Source organism: Geospiza fortis, unplaced genomic scaffold (assembly GCF_000277835.1).
Source record: "Geospiza fortis unplaced genomic scaffold, GeoFor_1.0 scaffold246, whole genome shotgun sequence".
NCBI classification, from domain to species: domain Eukaryota; kingdom Metazoa; phylum Chordata; class Aves; order Passeriformes; family Thraupidae; genus Geospiza; species Geospiza fortis.
Genome location: NW_005054476.1, coordinates 1,232,779 through 1,257,389, shown reverse-complemented (window position 1 = coordinate 1,257,389; position 24,611 = coordinate 1,232,779). Strand labels below are relative to the sequence as shown.

The 24,611-nt window shown below is 34.7% G+C and overlaps 1 protein-coding gene across 1 annotated transcript in view; it reads left to right on the top strand.

The window, feature by feature from the left end:
- Positions 1–24,611, top strand: part of TNPO1 (transportin 1) — a 49,466-nt gene that overhangs the window by 19,406 nt on the left and 5,449 nt on the right. Inside the window, exons 3-21 of the mRNA XM_031062993.1 lie at positions 1,028–1,134; positions 2,234–2,367; positions 4,659–4,740; positions 5,422–5,544; positions 6,020–6,138; positions 8,276–8,336; positions 8,977–9,145; positions 10,673–10,825; positions 12,064–12,289; positions 14,847–15,018; positions 16,258–16,344; positions 17,128–17,235; positions 17,411–17,569; positions 17,662–17,749; positions 18,698–18,796; positions 19,007–19,102; positions 21,868–21,943; positions 22,736–22,835; positions 24,078–24,152. Coding sequence (XP_030918853.1) covers positions 2,318–2,367; positions 4,659–4,740; positions 5,422–5,544; positions 6,020–6,138; positions 8,276–8,336; positions 8,977–9,145; positions 10,673–10,825; positions 12,064–12,289; positions 14,847–15,018; positions 16,258–16,344; positions 17,128–17,235; positions 17,411–17,569; positions 17,662–17,749; positions 18,698–18,796; positions 19,007–19,102; positions 21,868–21,943; positions 22,736–22,835; positions 24,078–24,152 — 2,043 coding nt within the window. The 5' untranslated portion in view covers positions 1,028–1,134; positions 2,234–2,317. The remainder of the gene's footprint in view (positions 1–1,027; positions 1,135–2,233; positions 2,368–4,658; positions 4,741–5,421; positions 5,545–6,019; positions 6,139–8,275; positions 8,337–8,976; positions 9,146–10,672; positions 10,826–12,063; positions 12,290–14,846; positions 15,019–16,257; positions 16,345–17,127; positions 17,236–17,410; positions 17,570–17,661; positions 17,750–18,697; positions 18,797–19,006; positions 19,103–21,867; positions 21,944–22,735; positions 22,836–24,077; positions 24,153–24,611) is intronic.

Here is a 24,611-nt window from a genome sequence, read left to right as displayed (position 1 = left end):
TCAAAGGAATAACGTGAAATATTTATTAGTTACTGTGTGTCCTGTCCAGGATGTCCTTTGCTCTGTAATATTGTCCTTTATTCTTTTGTATTTAACCAGAATTTTTGTATTTTATTCCAAAGAAAAATGATATATTGTGAGTAGCTCAAGGAAAAAGCTTGGGAAAATTCTTCCATCACTTTTTGCTTGGGAGATTACTAGTTGTAGTAGTGTTGAGTTCTTCTGTGTTTATACTTATTAGAAGTAACTGCCAGTAGCATTAAGGATTGTGCTTGCTGTTACATTTTGCATTGAGGCAAAAGGGACTCATACAAATTCAGTCCTAGTTTATAAGCAACTTTCTCTGTCCCTGTCACCTAATTAGTTTTTCCCAGGATTTCTATATGGCTGCAAACACAATTAGTGATTCTTTGGGCTGACCTGTGTGTCAGACCTCTGCTGGCTCTTACAACTCCTAACTGGATGACCTACCATACTGTTTAAGCTCTTAGTAGGTATCTTGGTCTTAGACTGTGTCCTTAATGTTTTACATGAATACAGTAAAGTTGTAAACATGTAATTTATCACTAGGTTGTAAGTTTATTGAATGACAAATTCCCACATTCATGCTTTCATATCATAGTAAAAAACGAAGTGACTTGGGATGGAAACTCTGTATTTATTAAAGGTCCAGAGTTGCACAGTGTTTAGTAAATTTAGAGCCAAAACTGCCCTGCTGTGGTATAAATTATACAGATATATAAATGTTATAAATTACAGTTTCCTTAAGTGAGGTTACTTGTTGCTTGATTTCTAACACTTGAGCCCTTCATAGCAGCAGGAAGGAGCAACCCACCTTTGCTGTTCAAAGCTCTTCAAATAACATTTGCAATTAAATATACTTCCTCTTTTTAAGCATGCCAGTCCTTAACAAAACCATAACTTTCTTAGCTCTTCAGATATTGAGAGGAGAAAAATATGAAAAATGTATATGAAAGAAGTGAAAGCATGTGAGATCTCATTTTCTCCATTCTTCTGTTTCTTTTAGGCATTCTGATAACAACCATTGCCTCAAAAGGGGAGTTACAGAATTGGCCTGAACTCTTGCCAAAGCTTTGCAGCCTGTTGGATTCTGAAGATTACAATACCTGTGAGGTAAGGAGATTTATAGAAAACAGAAGAGGATCCATCTGAATGTCATTATTTTTTTCTCTCTCTGGGGACACTACGTATACGTATTGCGTGTATGTTTGTATGTATTTATACATGTCCATGTCTTCTCCTTACAGAGCACTGGCTCAGATTTGATACTGTTTCTTCTAAATGTGGTCCATGTTCTTACTGTTCATTCCAACAAATTGATTTTCTGTGCATAAAAATGGAATAAGATTGCAGATGGATAATCATCATATCTCAGCTCTGAAGTCTACTGAAATTACTGCTCTGTGATGCCTAATCTTTTAGGCACCATTAGCATCATCGAGCTGGTGTTGAATTTTGTCTTACATAAAAGTACTGTTCATTCTTTTTGTAACTTAACCTGGAAGAGTGATCAATTGCTATATCAAGGTGAAATGAACTGTTTTGTTTAGTCTGTATGAAGGGAAATAAGTAAATAACAGTTTTAAACTAACAAAAAATATAAGACTATGTCTGATGTAAAATAATTAAGATTGTGATCACAGCATTTGAATTACTTAATAATGTCTCCATGAAAGTGTGAAACATGTAGCATAAAGTGAACTTCAGAGACAACTAATGATCCAAGATGCCACATTGTTTTGTAGGGTTTTGTACTTTTTTCTCTCTGGAAAAAAACCCCACATTTGAAAATTAAACTCAAATTGACCATATCTCTCTTTTGTCCCGTAGTGAATCATGAAAGGAAGTACAATTATATATGCAATTAATATGGATACTTCTGCTCATCCTACTTACTTCTCAAATAAAAATTAGCTTTTAAGTGTTCTTTGAAATATATTTGGATAGATAAGCATCAAATCAAAATAAAATTATCACTTAGTCATTGCTGACTCTGCTAGCTTGAGAGCTGACAGATGCTCAGATGCTGGTTTAAATAAAATGCCTTTAAGAATATTTCAATTTAATCATTAATTATTTATCTGCATTTACACTGTAAATTAGCTACATGTACTGTGTTGTGCTGAAATTACCCATTCTATATGAAGTCTTAAATTTTGTTTTCTTCAGAATGCGAAAGAAGATACTTATTTGTTTATTCATTTTTAAACAGGGCGCTTTTGGTGCTCTTCAGAAGATATGTGAAGATTCTGCTGAAATTTTAGATAGTGATGTGTTGGACCGGCCACTCAATATCATGATACCTAAGTTCTTGCAGTTCTTCAAGCACAGCAGCCCAAAAATACGGTAGGTTTATGAGTTGTACTTACAGTTACCTATTAAAATTCTTTTACATTTAGCAGCAAGGCTGCTATTTTGTAGATCTATTTAAAACCTGCTTAGCTATTTTAAATGATCCTGCAGAGATTCCGTCCATCAGTAATTTTCATTTTATCTTTGAATAAACTAAACTTAAACTATGAAGTTTATCTTCATAGTTAATACAAGAATCTCACCTCTTCATACAATCAGTAAATGATTCTGAAAATCAAATAGCTTCTTTTAAGTTTTTGCATATTATTACAAAAAATTCAGTGCTGTGCTTAGAACTTACTATTCTGATTAGAAATAACAATTTTACATTCCTTTTGCTTCAGCAATGGAAGAGTGAAAATTCTTTTGCTGACAAAAGTTTCTGATTCTGACAGAAGAAAAAACTCTGCATTTAACTGAACTTCCAGCTGAATCAAATCAAATGGATTCATCATCCCTTCACTCTAAAACCATATTAATCTCTCCAAAGTAATAGTAGAAAAGAAAAATTCCAGAATTAAATTGTTACTGCTAGTATTCATTACAAAGAACAAAAAGCTTTTACCCTGAATAGAGCCAACGGAGTGCCCCTGCCACAAGGAAGGCTAATGGTATCCTGGGCTCGAGTATTGCCAGCTGGTTTAAGGGAGGTGATCCTTACCTTATTCTTCCAGGTGAGAACACACCTGAAGTACTGTGTCCAGTTCTGGACTGTTCAGTGCAAGAGACACATGAATATACTGGAAAGGCTCCAGCAAAGGACCATATCAGTAAGGGCCAAGAGAGTTGGGACACACCAACATATGTAAATACTTGAAGAGAATGAGAAAAAAAAAGGCACAGGCTCTTTCCATTGGTGCTCAATGGCAGAACTAGAGGCAGTGGCCACAAACAGAAACTCAGAATGTTCCTTCTGAATATCAGAGAGCAGCTTTTTTAATGGGAGGATGACCAGTCACTGGCAAAGGTTACCCAGAGAGGTGGTGGAGTCTCCATGCTTGGAGATACTCAATAGCCAGCTGGACATGGTCATGGGTGACTGGCTGTACACGGCCCTGCTTGAGCACAGGCGTTGAACCGATGACTTTCAGGGGTGCTTTCCAACCTCAACCATTCTATGATTCTTTGTAATTCTGTGAAATGTGTTGTATCTTCTCTTTGAAATTATATTTGACAGCTTTAAGATGGCAATTCTTTATTGCCAAGAGTAGTAGATAGTGAGGACCAGGACTAATGATAGGATTCTAATACCGTTTAGAAAGTCATCTATAAAAGATACTCAGTAAAGACATTATGAAACAAGATGTGAACTTGGTTTTGTGGCAAGATAAACTTAATAACTATCTGGAGCTGGGAGAGAGGCAGAAAAACATGCTTTTTTCCTTACCACACTGTACAGTCTTTCACTTTTTCCTGTGTTGCTATGTTCATGGCTTTAACACTTAAACCAGTTTCAAGTTTAAAGGCTACCTGCCTGCCCACAGCCTAGTTTCAGTATGTAATGCTGAGGTGCAAAAAGGACTAGTAATGTCAGTACAGTACTTAAAATCTATTAAAAGACAGTTTTTGAACAATATTTCATGACACAGTCTTCCAAGAAATGTCTAAACAGAACAGAAATTTGAAGTTACAGTAGTAAAAATACTGTAATGAGTCTACAAAGGGTTCTACAGGTAGTTTTGCCTTATGCCTCTGCCTTGAGAATTTGACTTTTGTGTCTGAGAATGAAAAGGACCTGTAAGTAATGGCTTTGCATGAAATGGAATGGAAGAAGAGTGCTTAATTTCTTAAAATGTTTCATCCACAACTGTTTTAATATGTATCCAACTGCAAGTATGTTTTTTTCTAAGCTACATCTATATTATAAACACATTCTGGTCTCAGTAAATTGTAAACATATTGCAAAGACAGCTGCATACTTAACAACAAAGAAGGTCAAGCTAAAATACCGCCATATTGATTTGTATGGAATTATTATTATGTGAGAAGATCACAGTCTTAAAATGCTCAAAAAGAACATATATACTGTTCAGAAAAAATATGCCAGCTGTAGTCATCCTAGCCTATTTACTGAATACTTTATTTTTAAATATTTATTAGGTATATCAGAGTGTAAGGCAGTATTTAAAATGTAGTGTAGTAATTTTTCTTGGTAATGCTACAGATGCATAGATTTGTTCTCTCTTGCCTTTGAAGATATTTGGTTTATGCTTTTGATGCCTGAGTACATGTTACAAAATGTTCTAACTCATGAAACATATATATTTTAACTGTTTCTGTTGTAGGTCTCATGCAGTGGCATGTGTCAATCAATTTATCATCAGCAGAACTCAAGCTCTTATGTTGCACATAGATTCTTTTATTGAGGTGGGTGTATATCCTTGGTTGGAGGTTTAAGCCAAATTACCTATCTAATTTATCAAGAGGTTTGAACTACGTTTTACAACCACCTCTACCCCTAAACTGTCCATTTCTTATTGCCCATTCTTAGCTGAGCCCGCATGGATTGAAGTTCACTCTGTATGCTTGTGGTCAGAGCTAACCACAATGTAAGCAAAAGAAGTAGGTGCATTTCAAAAGATGTTTCCTTTTCCTAAGCAGGGAAAGCTCTTGTTGTGTAAAGGTGCAAAAGTAATGGCAGCAGTCTGTCCCATACCTGTCCTGAGAAGTGCGCGTCACTGGGCCTGTCTGTGTGTCTGAATAGTGTTACTGAACTTGGATGAGAAGTTTCTGGGTTCTCTAGAGTATTTTATTTGCCCCTCTTATGTGCTGACACAATTTATATTAGGACCAAATATAGTCCGGAAGTACTGTTCTTGTGCCAGTGTTAATACACAGTGTCATATTTATGTATAAAAATACACACTGAGAGACTGAAGAGTTAATTTGCTAACCCATATATCTTTAAAAACTAAAATAGTATTCTAAAGTGTGCATTGGACCAAGTACAGAGATACATCTATCTCCTTTTGTCAGCCTGTCATGTAAATTCTAATAAAGTTTAACATGATAAATTGAGGTTTTTCAACTGTTACTACTTTCTAACAGAATCTTTTTGCACTGGCTGGTGATGAGGAGCCTGAAGTACGCAAAAATGTTTGTCGTGCTCTGGTAATGTTGCTAGAAGTTCGAATGGATCGCCTGCTTCCTCATATGATTAGTATAGTTGAGGTGAGTCTCATTTCCTAGATGTTCTGCAGATTCGCCTGTTTGACATTGCAGAAATAATAAATAAAAAGCATTCATCAGAACAAGTGTGTTGCTTTTGCGCTTGCTATCTCTTTGTTTCCTTTTAAGACTGAGATTGCAAAACATTATTCTTATATAATTGCAAATTGACATTGTGTTTGACAGGCAGCGCATATGGCAGTTGTTTATTCTTCATTAAATCAATTATCCCAAAATGCCCGGGATCTCAGCCAGGCATTGCATGACCCTAAGTGCAAAGATTATGTTAAAAATCTAGCACTAGTGCTGAAACTGCTAAAGTTTACACATTGAAGCTGTCACTTTTTCGGGTATGTTGACTATAACCAGGATAAAGCATGTTATTTTACATTGTTGAGGTGCTCTTTGAGCTGCTAATGAAAAAGTTTGAACATAAATATTCTATTTTATACAAGTAATTTATTTTTATATTGTGTAGTACATGCTTCAGAGGACGCAGGATCAAGATGAAAATGTGGCTCTGGAGGCATGTGAATTTTGGCTGACTTTGGCTGAACAGCCAATTTGTAAAGAGGTATTATGTCGGCATCTTACTAAGTAAGTATCAAGAATTACAGCTCATATTATTTTCAGACAGTCCTCTTAAAATTTCAGTTGACTTGTTCATGGATACTCTTAGAGACAGTGTATATGGCTTGCAGTATGTTTAGAAGAATTCTGCAACTAGTTCGTGTGCATAGTAAAATTGAAAAGACATCTGTGGGTTTCAGACCCCATGAACTCCAGAAACAATTTAACTGTGTCACTGTAGTGCTTACCTCGAATTTAACAAGCTGTTACACTTCACATGAATGCAAAGATATGGTAAAATGCAGTTAAGTGAACAACCCTACGTGCCATTACCCATAATATCTGGTGTACTATGAACATGTCATCTTGACTACTGCTATATAGGCATCTCTATGCAGTGCTTCAATGTGCATTGTCATGCAAAGGGTTCTTCATTTTAAAAAAAGCATAAAATAAAGTGACATAGCTTGGATTTAGAAATCAATTTTGTGTAAATTACTCTTACAAGTTAACTTGAAGAAAGCCTGTACAATTTTTTCCGTCATACTTCTGCAGCGTGATGGTTTGAGTTTCATAACCTACTTCTTCAAAGTTTCAAGAAGTTTTCCTATGCCTCAAGAGATAGATCTTTGATTGAATGGGAGCAAATATCCATGTGTGTAGTGTAAATATCTTTTTGTTTGTAACAGTGCTTGCAACGTTCTCTAGACTAATTAGAAATCTTTTACAACAGGAAATTAGTTCTTCAGTGTTGCCGTCAAATGAATACTCTTTCTTTTCATTTATGAAGACTCTTAAAATAGGGACAGAGTTCTCTCAAGATTTTGAGTGAAAGAATGACAGGAGACACATCCTTTTCAGCAGAAAATAGCATTATAGATGTGAAGTAATTAAAATGGAAAACAAAATTTTGGTTTTCCTAACCAATTAACAAGTAGAAATTTGAGATTAAAACATGTACTGTTGCAGAGAAAGACTAGGAGTTAAAACCAGGAGAATAAGTGTTACAAGAAATTATTTTTAAATTTTAAAATTTTCTTATTTAATACCTACAGTTCAAAAGGCAAAAGGAGTCTCTACACACACCACATGGTTAACAGCTACTAGTATTAAATCTTGTTTGGCCTACATGAACCTTGACACTGCAACAGCATCATACTCATTTTTTAAAAAAGCTTTTAAATTTCTAGAAAAATAAATTACTAAGAGTCGCATCATGTTTTTCCCATGATCTTTCAATGTCATGTGTTTAAGGCAACTTATTTGTTGGTGAGTCCTGTGTGACTAGGGAGCCATATAAGCTTGTTAGCATTTGATAATCTTAAAATTTTGTATGTTAAGTTTAAAGTGGGACAGGATCTTCTTAAAACTTGTTCATGTGGTTTCTAATATCTGTTTCATTTTATGCCTGTGAACTTTTTTATAAAATGTATACTTCACAAAGTATGCTGCAGAAATACCAGTGGATTGGTGATAATGTTTATACTTATTATTCCTTCATTTAAAGTTTAGAACACAATGTGGCACTGCAGTGTGTGATTATTACAGCAAGCTTGATACCTTCAAAAACAATACGCACCTGCAGAATATAGCAAGATTGAGTCTGTCACTGTTGCTGCATCATCCCTGGTTATTAGTTTCATTTGGCTTATATAGGCTTACTTGTTTTTTCTTTTGTTGTGGTCAACTTGTTTTAATGGGAAGTATTCGGCTTTTTTCTTTAGTACTTTTTTAGCTGTACATCTGTACAGTTGGAGCCCTATAGCCATAACCTGTTTAACAATTAAGTGAATCTTAATATGGATTTATCAAGCACTATTGGCAAGAGTCAACTTATCACGCATATTATGGGAGTTTGAGTTCCTACTGAAAACCTGTAGATGTAATTTCTGAAAGGTGCTTCCGAGTAAGTTCATTGTTCAGCAAGTTGTGCCATTAGGCTACTTCTACTTAAAAGTCTGTAATTTGGAATAACACTTTTTCTCGTTACGAAGTATTGATGAATCTTAGAACTTGGTTTAGGTAATAGCTCTTTTTATCAGGCTAAGATATTTCCTTTATAAGCTGGGAGGTGGGGGTTACAACCAAAATTATGGCCCATATAAATTCAAACTGTTTTGCTTTTATATGTGTTACTTTAATATGTGTAAATATTTCTTTGTAGGCTGATACCTGTGCTGGTAAATGGTATGAAATATTCAGAGATTGATATTATTCTGTTGAAGGTGAGCATATGTTTCTTTTACTCTGTTGGAATAGTTGGTTAGGTTCTGACCTATAAATCAGAATGATTCAGGTCAGAGTGGGCAGACCTAGCCTACCATCTCTTCAGTGGAGATTTAACTTTCTGGGGCAAAGTAGGCTGTTCCAAATACTAAATGCAACTGATGCCATGTTTGTTGGAAAATAATCTGTGGTTCTCCTGCTTTGTCCCAGTCCCCTCCCACACAACTTAGGCAGAACTGGGATACTGTTACCATGAACTACTTCAAGAATTCAGCATTAAAAAAAATGTTCATTACTAATTCTAATGCCTTCCAGGTTGAATACATAGCTTTTTCCATCGCTACCTATGTCTGTGTATCAATTTCTCAATCACTTCTTTATATTTCATTCCCATTGAGTAGTTTCTTAACAAGAAGGTTACTTTGGGGGTGACCATACCTCTCTTCCTTGTATCTTTCTATTGCTTTTCTGGCAAATGCAGCAGTAGAACACAGGAACAGTGGCATTTTTTTAGTTGAGCAGCTCAGGTGGGATGTGACTCTTTTATACACTTACAAAATCTTGAACTAAAACTGCATTGTTAACTTCCTTAAGCAATACAGTTGAACTAGTTTATCTAATAAAACAATTTGGTGACAGGGGGATGTTGAAGAAGATGAAGCTATTCCAGATAGTGAGCAGGATATAAGGCCTCGTTTCCATCGTTCGAAGACGGTGGCTCAGCAACATGAAGAAGATGGTATTGAAGATGATGACAATGATGATGATGAACTTGATGATGATGATACTATTTCTGACTGGAATTTAAGTAGGTCAAAGTAATGTGTGAAATGCTTTGAACAAGAGCTACTTACCTAATACAAGACCACAGTAAAAAGACAAGTTTATATATAAGGAATACCAAGGCTTTTTTTTCACTACAAAAAACCTGCTGACATAATTGGTGGGTTTGTTGGAGGGGGGAGCCTTTGAGATGACACTTTGATTTTATAACTATATTGGCAAAAGCTATCCATCTGTAAGCTTATTTTGAATATGCAGATTGAGTGACAAATATTTATTTGATACAATTCAATTGAGCTTTCAGGCCTAATACTTTAATTCTATGAAATAATGTAAATCCTGTATCACTTGGTTAAATTCAGTTTAAAAAGAGAAAAAAAAGCTTTGCACATTGGTAACTGGAGCAAGCTTAATTAATGCTGTCTTTAATTTCAGTCTTCCCTCTAAAATTGGGTTGTGTTTGATTTGGTTTGGGTTGTTTTTTATTTCTATGTGAACATTCTACTGCCCATAGCCCTTACAGGTATTTCTTTTCTCAGTGAGGAATTTGCTTCTCAATACAGTACATTGGTTTTGAAGGTAGGAGATGGCTCTGAGGAAACCAGAGTTCAGATGTCCTGTTGTGGGGGTCATAGGACCTTTAGATTAACAGGCTGTGTTATAAGGAAGGAAAACACCACAAACTTCTTTTTAAAGTTCAGTTACAGAAAATAGCTAGTGAAATTCTGACAAATCTGATTTGAATTTGCTTTGCAAACAAACTCATTGTGAAATAATGCTTTGAGATGTGGGAATAGCTACATAGGGTCTTTCTTCCCAAGACCACAAGTTTTCACAACAGGTGAATTTAACTTCAGGCTTATGGCTGAACAATTTTGAGACATATCTGAAGAGTTATTGCTGTTCAAAATATGCATGCAAATATGCTTGTTTCTGTAAAGCTGCATCTTGGAAAAAAAGTGTAGTTTTATATTCTTAATATTCTTTTTGTCACTGCTGTGTGTAGAGATTGCAGAATTAAATATGCATTTTCTAAGAAGGAACTCAAATGACATAAGGTGCCTTGTGATGCACAGTTTTGATTAAAACAGTGAGAAAACTGAAGTTGTTCAGGAATGGTGGCCTAAAAGAGAAAGAGTAGAACACTTCAGAAATATGTAATAACATATGTTATCTGGATTTGAGAAAATTTGTATTATCTGAAAATCAGAATTGCATGCCCTATTTTGTATCTGGTGTTCCATATTTGACTTCCAATTTGAGCAGAGATGAAGCACCAGCCTAGCTTGACAATTACCACTATTGCTGACTAATGAGACCAGTGCAATTCTTTATGGCAGATTAAGAAATAATTTATATTAAAATAGCTTTCTAAGAGCTGTGGCTTTGCCCAGGAGCACAGTGGATCCCTCTTAGTGTAATGGATTGGAGGTATGTTCCCTCCTAGTGCACTGAGAATCCATTGGCAGCTCAGAGTTAAAAAGGGGATTATATTGCCTAACTACAACTGTTTGTATAATAAGCAGAGATTAACACTGTTAATTCTCTTCAGGGAAATGTTCTGCTGCTGCTCTAGATGTCCTAGCTAATGTATTTCGTGATGAACTTCTACCACACATCTTGCCACTGTTAAAGGAATTGCTCTTCCACCCCGAGTGGGTAGTTAAAGAATCCGGTATCCTTGTTCTTGGTGCAATTGCTGAAGGTAAGACAGCAGTTCATATCGGGTTGCTGATTTTTAAATTGAATGTAAGGAGCTTGGGTTAACATACTAATGCAAACAAATGTATGTCCTTAGCTGGTTTGGTTTTGGTTATTAATCTCTTCCATCTACTGATAGGTGACTGCAGTTATTTTTAATTTTCAAATTTATGCGCATTTGGGAGGCTAAACAGACTGCATAATTTCTTTTATTTCTCATTTTCTAAACATTACAGTATAAAGATGTTGATGTCTCTCAAAATACTAGCTTGATTTCATAGAAGATAAATATTTAATAAATTTTATCTTTAGATTTTAAGTGTTTTCAGAAATGGAGAAGACCATTCCTGTTACTTCAGTACACGAAGATGCCTTTTGTAGATGGTCCTCCAATTAAAATAGGCTAACTTCCATTCTTACTTACTTACTCACAGTCTTGCTTGGCTTTTGCCTGAAGCTCCAGCACCTCTGATCTCTGTCCCTTTTGCAAGCTGAAGAAGTAGATTTGTGTTCATGCCTGGATTATCTTTTTTTTCCCTCGCTGTCTAATGAACATACTTTTTTTTACTGTTAATAGAAAAGTTTTTGTTGGTTTTGATTTGAAGTCCAGCAAGGTGGAAGTTAGTACTTCTGGCAAATCTCAGTGTCTAATAGCCCTTGCTGACTTGAAGGGTGCAGCTTTTATTCCTGGTCAATATTGGTATGATTTTAGGAAAAATGAAAAAATTTGAATTTCTTAAGGAATCCTTTCTCATGTGATGATTTGTTGTCAAGAGAGTCTTTCTCCGCTTGGTATTTTCTTGCTTTTTCTGAGTAGACTGAAGTTTTAAATTTCTAAAGCTTTAGAAACTTTATTTGGATGTACTTGCTGTACTACATTCAATAAAGCATTTCTGAAGATTGGTGAAGCACTGAAGTAGAAATGTAATTGAAAATAATGTAACATTAATTGATTATGTAACTGTTATATAATAATTTTAATAATTTCATTATTATGCAGTGTTATAATAACTACAATTTTTATTTATGTAGAAGGGGTTTTTTAGAACCCTAAAAAAATAAAATATTTCATTATAAATTTATATAAATTAATTAGATTTGCTTTGTTAAAATATTTGTATTTTTAATTGCATGTTGTGTTCCTGTGTGATAGAGAATGAAAATATGTCTCTTATACGGAACAGAAAACAGTGGAATTTTTCATTAATTCTGGTACTGCAATAGCTATATTTGTCTTTCCAGGCTGCATGCAGGGTATGATTCCATATCTTCCAGAGCTAATCCCTCACCTTATTCAGTGCCTCTCTGACAAAAAGGCTCTTGTGCGCTCCATTACATGCTGGACTCTTAGTCGCTATGCACACTGGGTAGTTAGTCAACCCCCAGACACATACTTGAAGCCATTAATGACTGAGTTGCTAAAGCGTATCTTGGATAGCAACAAGAGAGTACAAGAAGCTGCCTGCAGGTAAGCCAAAGCTTAAGCAAATATCACTATCCATTACACTGCTTTTTTTCGCATGGGAAGCTATTTTCATGCCCTTATCAGTCAATGCATGACTCTATTTCTAGCTCTTAACGTATTCTTCCTCTTAAATTAGAGTAGATGCGACTTTCTCCCAGATTGTTAAAACGTGAAAAAAGTTAATGTCTATTTCTCTTTTGCAGTTTGTTTGCAGAGTATCTAAAACACCAGCTTAAAAAATTTATTGTACTAAATTTGCTGTTTGCAGCACTTACTTTCAATATATGCTGTTTCACTGACCAGAAATTTGGCATTTTTAAAAAATGTCTGCAAACAGGGTCAGAGCTGAATATAGTGGAAAGCTGTCCTATCATTAGATTACTTAAAGTGTTTCTACTTAGCATTACCAAAACATTTTGCTTATGATTATTTGAAGGGATATTATCTTTTTCTTGAAATGAGGTGTTGGGAGGTAAAATGCCCTTCTCCCCCATTTCTACTTCTTAAAAATAAATTGATTGCTTAATTAAGGGACGCAACATTAATGGAATGGGAATGTGTGCACTCCCTTGTGCATCAAAAAAAATTGCATGTCAGTTTTTGTCAGACTGGAGTGTACACAGCAAGCTTTCAATGTTTCTTCAAGAAGCAGTTGCATATGCCTCTGAACACCTGAAACATAATAATAGTAGTAGTAATAATAATCATCATCATCATCATAATCATAATAACAGCTACCCCCAAATGTCAGTAGTGCCTAAGGAGAATGATGAGTTCAGAGTTCTTGGGCTAAGCTTTGCTCAAAAGGAAAATATATCCTTGCCTGAGGATAGATACAATGACTTTGTGAAATGTACTTAGTAAGATTTAGGAATTAAACGCTGGTTTTTTTGTCCCCAAACGTCTGCAAAAATTTGGCAAGCAAGTTTGGGTAGCTTTAATGTCTTCTGTATTTATTCTATTAAAAAAACCCCAAATGGAAAACCCAAAAAACCAAACAAAACAAACAAGGAACCAAAAAAAAATCCCCAAAGGAAAGTCTTCCATTTCTCCTCAAGCTTTCCTTGTCCAAAACATGGCTGAAAATCTGCATTTAGTTGAACACAGCTGTGTTGAGGTGTAGTTAAATAACCTCACCTGGTGCTTATGACAGATGTGCAATGGGCCATGGAAACCAGGAAATCTAGAATGGAAATATTAAAAATTACAGTACACTTGATTTTTTTTAATTATTATAAGTCCATTGTCAGACATGGAGTGTGTGTTGAGATACTTTCTTTAGAGCACAAATTCACTAAAATTACTGTTACAACTAAAAATAAACTGGGAAACTTCACTGTAAGGAAAATGTAGAGTTGTCACAAGTCAAACAGTATTTACTAGCTTTTTTAATTGTAAGGAAATACAATGAACCTTCTTGGACAACAACAAAGAGCTTCATCCCAACACTGAGTAGTTGCATACATTGTTTATGTCTACCAAATTGAAGATTGAACACAGGATACTGTATATTTTTGTTCCTAAATTCAGTATGGTAGCAGATGTCTAACATTCACTTTTGTACTTTCAAGAAACTGCTTCTTTAGTTGGCGACACACAGAATGATATTTTACTGAAATACATTTATTTTCCTGCTCAAGCTGTATGCCTTTCTGAAAGAGTACTTCATAATAAAATAAAAAATAAATAATTCAATAAATAAAGTGAGAAAGCTAGCTATTTAGAGTTCACAGTTCTCTTGTGTTAAAAAAATTGCATTTCTGTATTTGGTAGCACACAGTGGAGTGTTCATCTCATGCAGTGATGCATGCATTTTAGTGCAGAGACTAGCTAATAATAATCTTGTTGAGAGAGCTAGGCCAGTATATCTTCAATAGCTCAATAATTCTTCCCTTTTCTTAATGTTTCTCTGAAGCAGTCTCTGGTGTGGGGGGATTTTTTTGATTTTGTTTCATTTTGGATGGGTTTCCTTAATGCTGCTGCTGAAACACTGGATAGACAAGCTGAAAAGTTTCCATGATGTCATGATATGCACTTTGACCAAGAGCAGCTAAAACTGTTCATCCTCTGTATTTGCTTTTAGTTTTCCATGTCTTTCTGTGTATTTTTCTATGTCGTGAACAACTGACAGTATAAGGTGATGTTTGCATTGTACTGGCACAGCAGCATCAAAATATCTAGGTGCAGCTACTGTGTACATTAAAGATAGTGGTCCATTTTTAACTTAAATAATCAGCTTTTGTTGTGGTTCCTTCTATTTTAGTTAGTATATTGTAACTTTTTGGCTAATGCTTTTCTTTTAAGTGGGGGACTCCCTAAGGAATTTTATGGCAATACTTTAAAATTTTGTTCTTCACAATGTAAGAGCTGGATCCTTATGGGTGATTTTGTTAAAAAAGATCAAAGTTATTTAAGTACTACCTTTTTGGAAGTATATCTTACATGAATTTGAGGACTTAAAGACAGCTTTATGTTTAAACAGATAGAGGTTAAGTAGGGCATTTTGGGGTTGTCTTGCTTCATTATTTCCAAGGTACTAACCTGTTTTATTGTCCTTCAGTGCCTTTGCTACTCTAGAAGAGGAGGCTTGTACAGAGCTTGTTCCTTATCTTGCATATATACTTGACACTTTGGTGTTCGCATTTAGTAAATACCAGCATAAAAACCTACTCATTCTTTATGATGCTATAGGAACTCTAGCAGATTCTGTAGGACATCATCTAAATAAACCAGTGAGTATACCTTATGTTCTATAGAAGGACTTACTATATTTTAAAAACTTGTTCAGTGTTTTTTGTAGTGTGCTTTAGATGTTATAAACTAGAAATGCTGATGTTTCTGTGTACCTTTTATTAGTGCTACATGCTTACAGATAAAATACATAGACTTCACATAATTCTCCCACTACACAAATATTTGCCATTTTGAGTAAACAAGTGAAAGTGTGTGATTTGTTGTGAAATGTGCTGTTCATCGTGGTTTTCTTCATGCTTCAAGTTTTTTTTAGCTCAGAGGAGATACCACTATAGATACCCCATTTGGACAAAGCACGGATAACACACAGACAAATGTGGTGGGGGTTTTTTTAGTGTACATGTATTGATTAGTAGAAGATGTACATGTCATGTATTTGCATCTTATGATGGTTATTGAGACTTGTTTTATTTCTCTATAGCGTGTCAAATTACATATATACCCTAGAAAAAAACCATTTTTCATTGTTTCCATTTTACTTGCCATCTGGACCCCACACCAGCAAAGGACCTGTTTTTCAGTCTCTCTCTGAACCTGGCAACCTTGATATTTTACAGTACTAGGAGGAAGCTAAATGGCAGCTCCTGATGGGGGTGGGACTTTCTTTAGTCAGTTAGAATTTTGTACCTTTGGACATAGCAAAATCAGTTGCCTCTTTGGATACCTTCTGCGAGCAACAGCACTTCAGAGATGCCTTGCTTGGTGTCCTTGTGACTGTGGCTGTGCAGTGGCAAAGAATCCAGCTTTATATAGAAGGACTAAATGCCTCCTTCTCGAGGGATAGGAAATTACTTTCTTTGTGGATTGTTAGTTTGAGGAAGAAGTTTCAGAACTTGTGGTCATGGATATAGGGTTGTAGCATCCAGGCAGTAGAAGATGGTTGAGAATAGCAGGTGGCACATGTAGAGCCACAATGTAAATATAAAAATGTTTTCTGCATGCCTTGTGGCAATCAGATAACCTGGGCAGGTATGCTAAAACCAAACCTGGAGGAAAAGATTCCCTTTGTAAAGGTGCTTATGTGCTTTAGGAAAAAAAATAAAATGCAAATTGTAAAATCTAATATTAAAATATTTCTATGAATTGCAAGTGATTGAATTATAGTATACCTGTTTGTTCCTTTATTTGAAAAAGTAGAATATATCTCAGTTCTTTTTAAACTTTGAAATAGAATAGTATGCAGTAAAGTGTTTTAGCAGCATTCTCATCCTAAACAGGAATATATTCAGATGCTAATGCCTCCATTAATCCAGAAGTGGAACATGCTGAAGGATGAAGATAAAGATCTTTTCCCTTTATTAGAGGTAAATGTTAAAATGTGAATATTTTTTATAAAGTTTTCTAAAAACTATTTTTTTTACTAAAAGTGTTCCTCCTAGGAAATATGACTATAAAAGTGGACATTTTTAGCTATTTTCCATTAGGGAAAAAGTATTCCGACCGTGGTAATAAAATTTTATGACTGAATAAATATCCTTAGGTTTAGCAGAAATAATTTAGGGTTTTTTTCTGCCATTTTGGAGTGTTTTCTTTGATAGGATTCTTTTACAAAAAAGGGTTCTATACTCTTTTTGTTCTTGTCTTCTCTCTCCTTGCTCTCCCTTCATCCCTCCATTTAAACTATTGTCAGACAAGCTGAAGGTATGAACCAAGCCATGTAGTTTAATGCTCTCTACTTGCTGAGTGTGAAGTACCTCTAGAGGAAAACACCTCTAGAAAAAATTAGTTTTGTAACTCTTAGGTTATATTGGGGCTTGTTTATGGTCAAGGTACTGCAGCTTAGTGTAAGTGCTGTCTGAACTCTCGTAACTGGTTTTGTATGCATTTTCTTGGCTAACTCTTAAGAAGATGCCGCTGCTGAGAAATTTTCTCAACTGTTGTACACAGGAGCAAGTAACAACTTGCTGATAGTTGCCTTGGCTCAGCTAAATCGATACCACCTTTCTAGGTTGTGTTTGCTTAATCAGTTACATGTTGGTGTACTTAAAATCCTAAGTTCCAAATTCCCTCTCCCAAGTAAAAGACTCTACAGGCATGTGAAGAAAAGTAGTGACTGCTTTCTCTCTCTCCATTTTTTTTAATTCCAGTGCCTGTCGTCAGTTGCTACTGCCTTGCAATCTGGCTTTCTTCCATACTGTGAACCTGTGTACCAGCGCTGTGTAAATCTGGTGCAGAAGACACTTGCACAAGCCATGGTATTTTGCTATAACTATTCCAATGTTACTTTGCTAAACCAAAGTGTTAACTATGTAAAATTAGAGATGTGCAGGGAAATTGAATATCTGCATGAAGGTGCAGTTCTGCAGCTTTTTTATCGTACTCCTGAGAAAGTCTAGTATAATTTTGAAAATGTGTACTTATTTGTTGCAGTTGCATAATGCTCAGCCAGACCAATATGAGGCTCCAGATAAAGATTTCATGATTGTGGCTCTTGATTTACTCAGTGGTTTAGCTGAAGGACTTGGAGGCAACATTGAACAGCTAGTGGCTCGCAGCAATATCCTGACGTTAATGTATCAATGCATGCAGGTGAGATGATAAGCTATCTGATCTACACATTTCCTTTATTCAGAGAATCAGAAACTCCTCTAGAATTGTAACTTTTTTCTTCCTCTCTTTAGGACAAAATGCCTGAGGTACGGCAGAGTTCTTTTGCATTGTTAGGTGACCTGACAAAGGCATGTTTTCAGCATGTTAAACCTTGCATTGGTATGTTTCTTTTACATGTTTATTAACTTGTTTTTCAAATGTCTAAGAGGTTGTATTAGCCATTGTTATGCTCTCTGTTCTGTGGGTTGCCTTTTTATGGTGTGATACATGGTAATTTTCTGCAAAAGTCTCTAGTCTTTTGTCCCTTTAATTGTGTGTTAAGAAAATACGTTCCTATTTTTGTGGACAGTGTGAAAGTTCATTTTTCTTCTTTATTTTTATAGCTCTTTTTGTTCTACTTGAACTTATTTTTAAGTAAAAATATGTCTAATATAAATCCAAAAATGGGGTAGAGAATAAGGTTTTACTTTGTTTTTCTGCTTTTTTTTTAAGTTCTGTGGAAAGTAGCATCAGTGATACACTTCCACAATGTTTGGTCTTTCTTCCCGCAGATACTGTTGAGATGCACTTGCCCAATGAGTATTTGGATAGGCTTGGAATTTAAAATTATTTGACAGATGTTATGATGACCTTTTCAACTCACTTTTCTTAAAATTCTTAAAAGCCTTCTAGTCTTTGTTGTTTTTTCAGGGGTAGCTGAATACATGGTTATCCCAGTGATTTGGGGGACGTTCAGTCATATGATAAAACTAGTACTTGTAGCTATGGTTTTTTTCTTCTCTTCCTCTCTCTCTCACCTGAGAAAAGGAAGGAGAGAAGATTTCTGCATAAAAGTTACATAAAGATAAACCCTTTTAGGAAGATTCTAAAAGCATAATTTGAAAATATTTGAGTTTATCTGCTTAGGTTCTAAATTCCAGGTTAATCTGATAAATAGCTGGAATATAGCTCTTGTTAATCTGAATGTAACACTTTCCAAGTATTTAAATAAGCTTACATTATCTTTTTCTGAAACATCCCTTCCTCCCCTGCCCCCCCACAGTCCTAAAGTATTGGGGCAAGATGGTTGTATTGTATGATGAGTTCTTAAACTGTTGTTCTTTCTAGCTGATTTCATGCCAATTTTGGGAACCAACCTAAACCCTGAATTCATTTCTGTGTGTAACAATGCCACCTGGGCAATTGGAGAGATCTCTATCCAGATGGGTAAGATTTAATTTTTTTTTAAATCTTTGCACATTTGGAATTATTTGTCTGGGTGTTTTGGGTGAATTTTTTTTAAGTGATACCTTTACATTAATATTTAAATTACACTTGTGATCCTTGTCCTTGTTAGTAAGTTACATGTATGTGTTCTGTTTACATTGTGTATATTAATGGTAATTTTCTTCTGGTTTTTTTTAATTTTTGTTTCAGGTATAGAAATGCAGCCTTATATTCCAATGGTCTTGCACCAGCTTGTAGAAATAATTAACAGACCCAACACACCAAAGACATTGTTAGAGAACACAGGTACCCAAAAAATACCCTGTACATGGTGAAGGGAATTAAGATTTTTTTTAATAATTATTTTTTGAAATTGCATAGGGGAACCACACCAGAACTGATTTTGTTATGTACTTGTCTTTTATAAGCAAAAGCAACTCTGTTTTGCACAAGCTCTTACAAGTCTCAGTCTTGCAGCAAATCATATATCTAGATTCTAATTGCTTTCTCCTTTTATAACATTTATTATATCTATGTCTCATCTATTTAATCATTCTTCCAGTTTTATTTATGTATGATATATGACAAATGTATGCAGTAACACTTAAGACTTAATTTCTCACTGATTTTGATGTATGCATGTTCTTACACGTGTACTGTATATATATGTCTACAGTTTGGAAAAAATGTAATTGGCCTATATAAAACTATGAACTCTTTGAATTTACAAAAAAGTGCACTTTTATTGTAGGATAAACTTAAAATATCATACACAAAAATCTAGATCTGTGATGGCAGTTTTACCACAATAGAACTGAAATAATGTTTAATTTCTGTTACCTGGTCACTTAGTAGCAAATTCCTGAAAAGAATTCAAATAATGGCATACATATTTTATGTTCTGACTTTGCATTCCTAACTGGGAGTAATTCCCAAATGCCTTACTGAATTGGAATTTCTGAGGCTTGTTTCTTTTGCATTTATAGAGGGCTTGTTCTGGTATGAAAAGCACCTTCCATACTTGAGCAAAAAATTATAGATAATGCGATGGGTTTATTGTTTACTATTTTACTAATTGAGCATTTTTTTTCCTTCTGTTTGAAAACCATCTTGTAAGAAAATGACAGTTTAGTTGCTATATCTGACATGATTGAATATGATGCAAGTACAATGGTACAGTTATACTTTTTGAGCAAAGTAGGAGATAATTTGGAGAGAGATTTTTCAAAGCATTTTTTTCTTTCTGTATTGTCTAAACTTAAAATATGCACTTTCTCTGCCCCTCTGTCTCATTTAGTATGGAAGGTGAACTTGAAGGAAAATTTACCTAGTTTTATGGCATATCATAGGGACTATTTTTGAAAAGAAAATTTTGAATCAAATACCTAGATGTGAAATACACCATGGAATAGTGTAACAGTATAATACTGTACTAGTATAACCATATAAGGTTCTCTTACCCCTGCCCTGATTCCCCTCCTCTGCACTGATGGATGTGTAATACCTGTAACTGAGAGGCACCCAATAGTTAAATGTATGTATGCTTCCATCATTAAGAGAATTTTTGGAAGCATCTGAACATTTATTTTTTTTTTCAATTCTCTTAGTAGTTATTTTAAATGTGGATGGATAACTGCAAATAAATGTGGAGTGTGGTGTACTTATTATAAGTTTGTTGTGGGATATTTTGTTGTGTGCCGCTACTATGTGCAAGAATAGTACTGGTTTTGCTGTAGCTTGCTGTGTAATTAATTATTACAGCAATTGTGAAAACACACTTCAACAGAGATTTTTGTTCCTTGCTCAGGCTGTAGCTGTAAGAATTTACAGATAAAACTTAAAATTGTATTTTCATTTGAACTTCAGTGAAATTTTGTAAGATGCTAAAAAATTCTAGACATTATGGAAATTGAGTAATACTGGTACATTAACAGTGAGCTGCGTCACATGAAATTAACATGTTTGAGACTGCTAGTAATATCCTACACCAAACTTTTATTTGAGAAAGCATCATCTGCTTTATTGCATGTTTCATGAAACTGTTCACAAATGCCTGTTAATTAGAGTGTTGCATAGTATGTCCCTTGAACATAGGTTTCCTTTTTCCGCTTCATACAAATCTGCTGGATTTTAGTATTATTCATGTATTTTGCTTCAAGTAATTCTGATACATTATTCCCCACCCTCTCCTTTTTCTAAAGATTAATCTTTCGTGAGTTGAGCAAACACCATTAAAACACATTTGCATAATGATACTTTCCATGGTCTGTCCCTCGGAACAAAGAACCAAACTACCTGATCATGTGATGAAGCAATTTTGCTTTTTGTGTGTCCCCATGCTTTGGTATCAGAAGTCAGATTCTTGTACATCTTATGAAGAAAACTTTTGTGAGCAGGAGAAGTACTAGGATTAAAGAATTAATGTTCTGCAGTCAGTTGCTTTGAGTTAGCAACCATTTTTAATTAAATTCTTTGTGAGATTATGAAGAAGGCATAAACATTTGAGAAGTGTTCCATCCATTTAGGATTTTCAGACAGACCACAATATATTCTACGTAAAAGTATTTGGAAATGTATTTTTACTGATAGATTAGGGCTATAGAAACCTTAAATTCTAAATATTGGATAAAATAAAATGTTTAGAATACTTGATACTAATACTGAAAATTATTAATTTCCTTTTTTAAAAAATATCCATTATAGTACATTTCAATTAAAAACTTCAAATGTCTAGAGGTAAATTTACCGTAAATGATTACTCTAAAGAGGGACCAAATGACTGCTTACATCAGAGAGCGTTTGAATTTAAAATTGTGTTTTTGGTGTTCTCTCATACTTCTTAAATTTTTTATTTTACCTTGGAGAGTATACCATATATGTTGCTGCCTCTTATTTAGGGGGTGGTAATAAACAGCACTGGTGAAATCTTATGTTTATTATCATACACAGATTCTGTTGGTTTCTGTTTCTGAGTTATTTGTTGTTTTTTCTTTATTTTTTCTCCTCCCCCCTCATTTGCTCATGTCTTGGTTGGCGTTTGGTGGTGTATAACCGTGATTGCGTTACCTTAGCAATAACAATTGGTCGTCTTGGTTACGTTTGTCCTCAAGAGGTGGCCCCCATGCTACAGCAGTTTATAAGACCCTGGTGTGTATTATTCAATCTTTTTTTTTTAATTCATTTTTCTTCACTCTCTTTCTTTCTTTCTTTCTTTCTTCTCTCTATCTCACTTTTAGATATATTTTCAGTTGGTTACAAAATCTCAATCCTTAATCATTGCCAACCATGTGACTAATCTTGTCCTATCAGGTTTGTGAGTTTTTAGTAGCACCGTCATGTATTCTTTATGTTGTGGCTAACGACTAATTTATGCATGGGATAAGATTGTCACATGCTTGCTGTGTTAAAGCTTGACTATGAAAGAGCATTTTAAAATCCACCAGAATGATAATACAATGCATGCAAATATTGTAAAATTTAAACTGTGCATTACCTAAAATTCAGTCTGAGGCTTGAAATGCTGTAAGGAATATATGTTTATAGATTTGTTACGTATAAAATAGCTTGCTTGCTGCTGTAAAAGTTCAATAACTGTTCTGTAAGTGGTATCTGACATAATTCATACTGTGACAGTATTTTATGTTCCGCTTCTAATAATGATAGTTTCTATGAGTATTTCAGATACATGTTTCTTTTGTATTTAATGGAATAGAGGTCACACTTTCTGACTACAGTATAATAGAAAGCCAGATTCTGGAGGTGATGCCTAATGGTATTATGCTAGTAAAAACTGTGTGGAACAAGTGTTTTTCTAAGTGTTAAAAATTGTATTTCAGATGATCTTATCAGTGTGACTTATTCCATCAGATACTGTCATCTAGTTTTGACTTGGTTGAAGAGAAGTAAGAGTGATCTGAGTTTTGCTTTCCAATTTTTTAGGTGCACCTCTCTGCGAAACATAAGAGACAATGAAGAAAAGGATTCAGCATTCCGTGGGATATGTACCATGATTACGGTCAACCCCAGTGGAGTAGTCCAAGTAAGATACATTTATAGATGCTAACTTTCCTTTACTTATGTGAAATTTAGTGAAAGCTGTATATGGAGCATGAAAAGTTTGCCTTGAAGAGATTCCCTGCAGTACATGATGTAGCTTTATTTTGAAGTCAAGGAGCCCAAAATGTTTATATTGTGAATGATGTGTGTCATGATCCTTCAGTAATTGTCGTCTAAAAAGGAAAGGGGAGAAGTACTTAAAATGAGTTTTAAAATGTTAAAATGAGTTTTTGTCTTTTACTTGCAATGAATATGTAAGTAATGAACTTTGATTAAAATAATGGTGTTTTGATACTTCTGTCAGGTTGTGGTCAGAATCTATATGCAAATATAAGGTGAAAGTTGACATTCTTAGACCCATTTTCCACATGTAACCTAGGTTTTTAAAACAAGAAACAGAATAAAACCAGTAACCACCCCTTTGTTCTTAACACTTGGGTAGGGAATATTCTGTTTCAACTTTGGATCGATTGATCTTTCCCTTTTCTCTGCCTGGGATTCTTCTTCCTGAAACATAAGAATTGAGCATTTGCCTTGTTCTGAAATGTGCGGTTCATTTCATTTAGGCCTTATTCTGTACTTTACCTTTCAGTCTTCTATTGTCTGTTCATTCGTGTAGCTTACAGAGAGGAATTAAATAAGGACCCATTTCATTAATTCATCTTTTCTCTCTAATCATCCTCAGTTCCTATTTCTTGCATTAGCAACATTATTTTTAAAGACTGGTGTTCTGTTGATGTAGGAGGAGGTAATGCATGACAGCAGATGAATGGGGTATCGGGATTTTGAAGTGGCTTTAGTTTTGAACCTGTATGATAAATGTTCTCTGTGTCCCAGAAAAAAATTACTTTAAGAAATAGAACAGTTTTTTTTTTTCCCTAACTGGAAATGTGAGAGATACAATTGTTGCTTGTGAGTAAAGGAAGTAGATACTGCATTTGTAGGTGTACTGAAAGAATTAAAGTTAGGCTAGTGTGGTGCAGAGGGGAGAGTTATGGTTGGTTTCACTGTGGTTTAATTTGAGATACTCAGCAATTTCTGTAGCTAAACATTTAGGCATACAGTAATTTATCGTTGTCTGAATTGAGTGGAAAATAAATACATAAAAGCAAAAGCAATTGTAAATTAGGATCAAAGACCATCCACTTCACAGAATGAACATCAGGCATTGTTTTCAGATGTATAAATTGTGATTTCTAACCTATATGATTGTTTAATCTTGTAGGACTTTATTTTTTTTTGTGATGCTGTTGCATCATGGATTAGCCCAAAAGATGATCTTCGAGACATGTTCTGTAAGGTAAGGTTGCTAAGATAATAGTATATCCTAGTGGTGTTTATTTTACATCCTCTGGTTTCTTTCTTTCTGTTTCACTGTCTAGTAAAAGTGCTTTCTAGCACTTACTGTGTTTGTGGTCATGGAGACAAAGCAACATGAAAATCCTGACTTCTTTTTTTAACCTGTATCTTCTTATATGCATTTGGATTATTCCAAACTTTTTTAAATAGTTGCAAAGTTCACTTGAGGTGTTTTTTGAAGGGATAATGATCCTCAAACAGCTTTCCAGCCCACTATGTTTTTCCTGCATTTAGAAGAACAGGCAACTTTATACTACATATAAGATTTTTTTTCAGAAAATGAGATTTGTATGGTTCAAGACTGTTTTTTGCCACAAAGATGGCTACTTTATTTTGGAGACAACATAAGTTTCAAATTAAAAATATCATAGTCCTATCTTGTTTCTCATAACTCCTGCTG